This window comes from Manacus vitellinus, unplaced genomic scaffold (assembly GCF_001715985.3).
Source record: "Manacus vitellinus isolate BGI_N305 unplaced genomic scaffold, ASM171598v3 scaffold_14_pilon, whole genome shotgun sequence".
Taxonomy (NCBI): Eukaryota; Metazoa; Chordata; class Aves; order Passeriformes; family Pipridae; genus Manacus; species Manacus vitellinus.
The window spans coordinates 17890887-17899687 of NW_021939063.1; the positions used below are offsets into that span (position 1 = coordinate 17890887).

The 8801-nt window shown below is 40.6% G+C and overlaps 1 protein-coding gene across 1 annotated transcript in view; it reads right to left on the reverse strand.

Moving 5' to 3' along the window:
- CENPP (centromere protein P) overlaps positions 1 to 8618 on the reverse strand; it is a 124996-nt gene extending 116378 nt beyond the window's left edge. Inside the window, 4 exon segments of the mRNA XM_029958368.1 lie at positions 4298 to 4386; positions 7482 to 7570; positions 7892 to 8049; positions 8614 to 8618. Of these exon segments, the coding sequence (XP_029814228.1) occupies positions 4298 to 4386; positions 7482 to 7570; positions 7892 to 8049; positions 8614 to 8618 (341 nt within the window).
- Positions 8619 to 8801: the final 183 nt, after the last annotated feature.

Consider the following 8801-nt stretch of genomic DNA (forward strand, 5'->3'; position numbering starts at 1 on the left):
CAACCATCCATCCAGTGTTGTCAGGGGAAGGAGGAATAACACTCCAAGTGTGTGCAGTTCTTACTGAAGAAGCGTGGCAAGGATGCAAAGGATACAAAACTCCACAAAAACTCCCTGTCAGAATACCTGCAGCAGCACGATTATTTAACCACAAGGGTGAACAGCTGCATGTCAGTGCTGATAACAAGCCACAGTCAAATGCAGCAGACTATTAACCACTGTCAAAACACACCTGGCAAGCACTGCTTGGAAAATACAAAGATTTATTTCAGGATTTGACAAGTTTACAAAACCTGACTGAGGAAAATACCTGACTGACATCTGGGAATATTTCAAGAAGTTACACAGTATCTAAATTCTAAATGTAAATTTGTCTTTTAACATCTTTTCTGCTTGAGATTAGCTATTCTTTATTTCAGCATAGCTGAGAGCAGAAACTTGAGGCATTCAAAGGATGGTTGTAACAGTGTCTTGCCAAGTCACTTCAACCATTCCAGGGAGAACTGTGCCTCAGATCCAGCTCTGATATACAGGAACAGCAACCTTTAACATGTTACACAAACATACTGAAAAATGAGACATTGGGGTCATTCAGATATTGAAATGCAAAAGAAAAGCCAAACAAGTTTTGTCCCAGCTTGGAAAGAACAGCATCAGCAAAGGAAGTTACCACAGCAGTCACAGCTGCCAACAAAACCAGGCCAAGATGAAAAAAACGCTGGCAGCACCAGGAGAACTGAGTGCCTGGAAGGACAGACACACTGGCTCACAGGAGCTCATCAACTGTTCTGGGAAGCTGTTTTTTACCACAGCTCACAACTGCACATGTCAAACTCTACCCATGCCACAGGAGCAATGCAGACTTGGCACTGCCTGCCCACCTCTCCCTGCCTGGGGTCACAATTCCACACCAACTGCACCCAGCTTTGCAAACCTACACCTGCCACACAAAACTGGGCCACAAAACTACAGCCTTAAAATGCTTTTGAAAAAGCCTGGTAATTTTTATGAATATCCATTTTTATGCAATCCAGTAGACTATCATAAACCTTGTGACCTCGTTTTAGCATTATGGCTTTGTTTCTTTTTTTCCTCTCAAATTCATTTTTAGGTGATGAAGCAGGTGAAAGTTTTCAAGCAGGAAGCACCAGTTTTGGCTAACAAGCTCAAAGGACCTGTTTCAAAGGTAAAAGTTAGTCAACCAATTATATCTGAGTAGGTACTTGTCTCATATAGCATTGGCTAAATTCAAGATTGTAACTGAATTCAGTATCTAGAAAGGGAAAATCTGTGTTGGCATGAACAGATGTAAATCCATGGGGTTTTTAAACTGGGAAGGGAAAAAGAGACTGCAAAGAGCACCAGTTCAATTAACTGTCTCCCAGCACTTAAACTACCCACAAACAATAATTCCTAATTAGCCTAAGTTAGCCTAATTTCTCATGCTGAATTCAACTACAACAAATGCTAAATACCAAGAAAATGTGGTATAAAATAATGAAGTGCTAATAGAATGGACGTTAAAGACTTTTTTTCCAAAGGATTTAGCATTACAAAGTGTCATCAGATTTAAAAAAAAAATCCAGTAGGAGCAGAAAACACCCATTTCCAACACCAACATCCATGTTACAGAGAAGTCATCCAAAACCACCTAAAAGCATATTCAGGCAGAGAGTACCTGTATCAGTTTAAAATCACAGGCCCTTCCTCCAAACACCCTTTCACAAAGTAACACCAACAAAACACAAAAGCACACAAGACATTTAACTGCTCTAAAAGTATTTAAGCCTCCTTTAATATGTTCCTTCAACTATTTTAAGAGAGGAAATCTATTTTAACCTGCTGAAGAAAGCAAGACTTCCTGCACTAACATATAAAACCAAGGCACAACTCAAAGCTGTGGGAAGAATTCCTGCTTCCCTTTATTTCCCAGACACTTTGCCCATGCAGCATTTAATATAATGCAGACATTTCCCAAATCCTTCACTCTGACTTAGGTTCTAACTAAAAAGTAGGAGCAGTTTTCATAGTGCCTAAAAAGCCCTATTTGACTAACTAATCTGTGCAAAGGTTAACTCACCCAGCAAATAATGGGGTGTCAAGTCCAAAAAAATAGGGGAAAAATGACTAACAATAGTTTTCTTACATATTGTAGTTCTCAAAAATAAAGTACAACATAAGTGATAACTGGTGAAAGGGGACACAAGTAAAATCCAAAACTAGACAACTAGATGTTGTGATTCCATTTGCATACATCTCTTATTGCCACAAAAATTTTTAAGAAATTATATAAAAACCAGAAGATGTGCCATTTTTATATATAGATGTACTGTTTATATATTGCAGCAGTACCTGGTTGAAATCAGACTGCTGACTTTTGCTTCCTTTAAGAAGTGTTCTAGCATTCCCCTGTTTTCTTCCAAAGCAGGAAGGGCCTGGGAATTACAACTGAATGCCAAGTTTTTAACTCTGGTGCTCTTAAAGACCCTTCTCTCTCACGCATTATGAAAAAAAATGAAGCCAAAAAAAATTATAAAACTGAGAAGGAAAAAAATCCAGGCCAGGAGACAAAACAGAACAGAACTAGACAATGGATTTGGCAAGACAGGGCTGAGGAAGCAAAAGAAGAAAACAAAGTGGGAGGGAGGCTGAAAAGAAGGAACAATATAGAGGGAGACCAGATTTAGCTGGTCAAGAATGGAGGGAAAGGGAGGGAAAAGGTAGGAATGAGGGTTCTAAGAGCAGCTGGTTCTAAGGGCAAGCTGGGAAAAGCCTGAAACTGGACATGAGGAGATTACAACTGAAACAAGAACAAGCAAGGGGAGTGAGAAAATGGCCATAAATGGAGATGCCAGGCAGAACCAGCCCATGGAACAGTGGGTTGCTGTCAGAGCAGGCCGTCAGCATCAGCCCCACCTATTTACTGCCTTAGGTTGGCAACAGCCACTGTGATGGTGCAGGACAAGTCAAAGAGGAAAACTGGAAGTTGAAGGAGTTGTGGGGGGACAAGGTTGGGTCACTCCCCACCCTCCAGCTCCTTTTTCAACCAAGTGACCCCGTTGATCCCGTTGGCCACGTGGCTTCAGAAGTCGACAGACACAAGGTGGGATGTGCAAGGAGAGGCTCAGGAGAAAGCACTGCTTGATTTACTGACATCTTTTATCATTCCTGGCAACTTGTGTGGCCTCATGAATGCTGGTGCAATGTGGAAAAGGACCAGGGTGGTGAAGAGACAGGGACAGGACAGCAAGGCTCCAGCCAGGATGAAGTCAAGTCTGCCACCACTGCAACACATTCCTTCCCAGGGTGACTGTTAAGTTCCAATCCACTTCTGCTGTCACAAAAAACTCATAAATAAACCAGGGCAATTTCCTTTTCTAAATCCCTGAGAGCAGTCAGCTACTCTTCTCAGTTATACCACTACTCTTGGTAGGTTTATAGGAAATTTCCAAGTGTCTGAGTAAAAAAATTCACTTTTCAGAACAGACTGCTGAAGCCTGAGGTAACTCAACAGACCTTTCTCTTCACTCTTTTGGCCTTCCCTCTCTCTCCTCAAAAAATAACATAAAACAAAAGAAATCACTTAAAGAACAGGATTAAGTCAATTAGTCAGTAATAATAGATTTGTTCCCAGAACAGCTTGCTAGCAGAATTCAGTGGAGTACTGCACACAAATAATTTGATCCTTACTCATGTTACCACAAGAAGTTGATATACTCCAGAAAATAATTAAAAAATAACATTCATTCATAAGCTTAAGTTTTAGTATGTAAATTTTCTTAAGCCATTGCACAAATACTCCACTCCAGGTTTTTAAACTACATTCTATTGTTTTCAAATATCAGTGAAATAAACCCTGATACAAAGAGAAATGGAATGGTGAGCTGAGAGAACCAGAAACAGGCAAATACTAGAGAGGGGTTCTGGATGGGCACTTTATTACTCACCCACAGTGCACATCTGCAGCTCACAGGCAGATCTGAGTAACAGCTCACACAACATTAAAATGCAATAGCTGAGATTACATTGTTATACCTTTCCCTGAACCAAACAATTTCCAACAGCTATAAAACATATGATAATCCAAAACCTCTTTGTGTTTAATATGAATTTAAAATCTTTCCAGGCCTTACAAATTATATGCATTTCATCTTCTCTCCAGGATACAGACAAGGGACTGGAAGGGTTCAGGCTGGGCTAAGGGCACATGGCATAGCAAAAACACAAATTTACAGAACTCAGTACTGCATTTAATATCCACACAAAGACTTCCCCTGAGCAAACAATTCCAGCTTACCTTGACACAAACTTGCTCATTCCAGAATCTTCTCCAGATTCCATTACGATGTTGAGATCACTAATAACAGAAGACACCTTCTCTTTGCTCTAGGTTGGAGAAGTAGCAACACAGTATTTTAGAAATTCCTCTAGCAAGGAGAAAAATATATGTCTATTTGCATATAAAGTAGAAGCATTTGCATATACTTTTTTCTAACTGTTATAATTCTTAAAATAGCATTTTTTTTAACTACAGCTTGTATGTGTGGACAGTTTCCTTCATTTCAACAGCAGTAGTATTATCCACACAACAAGGTTTTTGGAATAACACCTGAACTTTCCAGCATAAAGAATATATATGTATAAAAGAATGTTCATCTACTTCCTTTCACATCAAGTCTACTTTAAGATTCTTCTCATTTTCCAACACAACCCCTAGCTGCCTCATATAACAGAAAAATCAAATATAAGGTTTGATCTGTCAGTTTTCCTTTGTATTATTTTATTTTAAAGTCTATAGTTTTGCCTCAAATTCCTGTCCCTTTTTACAATAATAACTGCTACTCAGGAATGTGTGCATGATAAAACCAAAATTATTCTAAATTAAAATATCTAACAACCTGCTAAAAAGGAGAAAAGAAAGTCAGAGGGTAGAAATAAAGCCACAAATGAAGTCAGTGCTGTTTTTCTGAGCATTCTGGAACACACCAGAGTAATGGATTGAATTAAAAAGCTTAAAATCGGGGTTTGAAGAACACAGCAAATGCTTCACTTGAAACTGGAGACTTGGTACTTTATTTTTCTTATACCCAGTCACTACAAGCAAATGGGAATGGCAACAGAGGGAACCAGCCAAGCTGGAGTTAAAAGCACAGAGATCTCAGCAATCTGCACTGGCTGGACAGCAGTGCTGCCAACACTGCCAGCACTAACCATGGGAAAAGCCAACCAAGGCACTACAGAGATTAGTGGAGTGACTAAGGAACACCAGGAAAAGCCATTTTAGGGTTAGAGCAGAAGGCTGAGCACGGGCATGGAGTGGCAGAGAAGCTGCCAGCAGCCACCAGCTGATGTGCTGCCCTCGGGAGGGACTGGATTCCCAAGGAGTGGGTCACTGACACACCAAAATGCCACCTTGGGGCCAAACAAAAAGGTTTAAAAGGAAAGTTCTTGCCAAGAAAGCAACTCTTCTTGAATGATTGCTTTCTCAAGAGGCTTACACTTGTTCTGGAACATCTCCAAGCTCATTGTTCGTGTCTTCTCCTAATCTTATGGAGCTGAGTTAACTGTACTGTAACTTCACTACCAGAACAAACAGCTACAGCTAACAGTGTGAAAAAAACTGTTCTTGACCTTCTGCTGCAAACTAAGGTATCTGTTACCTGCTGGGCACTTCCCAAAACCAGCTGTCACCTTCTATTTCTCACCACAGGTAACAACTGAGCACTACCTTGCCCGTGCTGATGCCAGGGCAGGTTATTCTGAACACCATGTTAGTGCCATCTCTTACAAAACAGGCTTCTTTTATATGCAAGAAGCCAGAGGTACAAAAAAATTAAAGCTGAACTACCAGGTCTTAATCTGGCCTGAAGTCACAGTTTTCCTGGAAGTTATGGGGGTGGACTCCTGCATCCTCAGGATGTACTGACTTCACTGCAGGGTGACCTGCACAGTGTATGAAGGCACAACCACGATGCCATTCCTTTTACACCACAGGAACAGCCAGCTGGAACTAGGCAAAATCTCTGATTGCAGTTGTCAGCAACCTAGTCATGAGATCAGCTTTTGCACTATAAAGAGTAACTTTTTATCATATAAATTACAAAAAGGCACACCTTAAAAATAGTATCCTTAAGCTTAAATTTTTAAATTCTATCAGAATCTATTTGGTTTAAGGAGTCCTAACCAAATGAAAATACAGAATTGGGCACAATGGTAGTCTTTTGCAACTCTAAGCAAACCATTCTGTTATAATTTGTTCAACAGCTAAAACACACTATGATAGAGTCTCAGAATAGTTTGGGTTGGAAGGGACCTGAAAGATCATCTTGTTCCAACCCCCTGCTGTGGGCAGGGACACCTTCCACTAGCCCAGGTTGCTCCAAGCCCTGTCCAACCTGGCCTGGAACACTCCCAGGGATGGGGCAGCCACAGCTTCTCTGGGCAACCTGGGCCAGGATAATTAAGTCAATGCAAAAACCTCCATCACATTCAAGTTCATCTGCAATCACAAAACTCAAGTGAAGGGACAGAAATGACTGTTTGAAACAGTAAGTGCCCTTCTTGACTTGGCTACATAACAGAAAAATAAACCCCCAAACTTGTGTATTGTGGCCCAGTTAAAAACTGTACTCTTCATAGGTTCTTGCTGCAGCAATTTACCATTTTCCACAACATTTCCATCACCCACACCACACAAATGCACAAAATAGTGGCAATCCAAACTTCAGGTAAACTGATACAACTTAATATGCAATGCAGAGGGTGTAAGTTAGAGCTGGCCATGTACTTGTATAAGAGAAAAACAATTCATCAAAAATTATACTTTTTCAAGTGGGTTTTAAAAAAATATCTATACACTTGGTATTCCCTGTCTCCCTCTGGTGATCTCAGCGCTCAAGTAGCCCCAGCTGCAGGCATTAGGCAGCCAAGTGCTGCCACACGGTGGTGCAATGGCTTCAAGCATCACCAGCGCCGTTAGCAGTAAATTCAACACCCCGTTGCTCCTCTGAGCTCCACTGACACCACAGGATGTCGGTGCACACATCCTGCAGGAGATGCAGCTGAGAGAGGCACGAACATCTCACCGGGCCTCAGGACTGGTGCAGGATGTTTCTGTGCTCAGAGCTGAGTTTTATACAAGGAAATGGTAAAGTGGCATCTCAAGGACTGCATGTTTCAAGTCACACGTGGACTTCAGAGGTTGAAGGACAACCTCTGTCAGCTGAAGTCCTGCAGTTTCAAGTGATGCAATCCACGTGTGACTATTAAATACTCAATTTCCAAATTCATAACATGGCTTTTCTTAAGATTAGGAATGGCATCTTTACATAACAAGGCAGTTTACTGTCAATCCAATCTATACTATCAGTTCAATCACATTAACTCTAAAAAAACCCCAGCACTGACATTTGTCCATTTGAAGTTTTGTTTGTTTGCTTGGTAGTTGCCTTTTTTTTTTTTAAATATCCATTGATCCTTACCTGCACTTCAAGGAGCTGGAATTCCAGTTGAAAAGACAGGGAGTGACAATTCCCAGACAACCTGTGCTTCTGCACTGTTCTGTCTCTAGCTGTTATAAAACAGAAGTTACCAAAATAATCAATTACAATTCTACTCAACAACTGCTGCATTTCTTCCCAACTGATACCAGCCATGTATAAAGAATTAAACATGTTTAAAGAAACACACCAGATTTCCCAGGAGGCTGTCACTGTCCCGCTACGCAAAGCACAATATTTACTCGAACTGTTTTGTCAATAAAGAAAATCTCGTTGTATTTCAAAATAATTGTCTCTCTGCTAACACTGGAAGTAGAATTACAACACAGGTTTGCAGATGTAATGAACTGCACTGATATTCTCAGCACAGAAAAGGGTACAAAACTCCTTACTTTTTTCCACTGTTTTCTTGGAATGACTTGTGAACTGAAAACCAGTGAGTTTCATCAGAAAGGACAGATCTGTTTCTAGACTTTCAAGCTGAGCTTTCAGGTCTGATGGAGATTCATGTCCCTTGGATTCTCCCTGCGTTTCTCTTTGGAATGATTTTCTAGAATGGGAAAAGAAAAAAAGAAAATCAAAAGGGCAAAAGAGCTGGATGTGAGAACGGGTTTTGTCCCACCAGTACAGCAATACCACTAAATAAGAGGCATCTGAAATGGGATCTGATGGTTTCCAGATCAAGATCAGTTTTCAAGAGTCAAACCTCAGTTGGATCATATTGCTGGGAACAGCAAACTACTGAGATTGACACAAACACTTTCTGCTCACTGCCAGGTAGACACAGCCTTTATTACAAATCTGGAGGTGCAAGTGTCCATTTCAAGGAACAGCCAACAAAAATGAGCTAAGATGCCTTTACTCATCCAAATGACTTATTTTATCCATGGATTATACATTTACTATGAAATATCAGTTAAATAATGGGATTTAAAAGCCACAACGTGGCACTTCTTTAGCACATAATGAGTCACATCTCTGCATGTCCCCAACCTCTCTCTGTTTTTTCCCTTTTTCCCAAATAAACACCCCCTGAGCTGTTTGACAGGGCACAATGGAAACGTGGCCTTTGCAGCCAACAGCTCTGCAGGGCCCACACAGTAACACCCCTGACATCATGCTCAGACTGACTTTTATAGGACAAAGAAAACAAAACCCTAAAAACCCACAAACCACCAACAGAAGGCAGCAAAGACAGATCAAATATTTATTATTTCAATTTTTTTCCTATATAGCCCACTTTCTAAACAAGGTCAGCACTGTAAAAATAAGCTTTTGCCTCTGTGTTAGGACTTTCCTTAT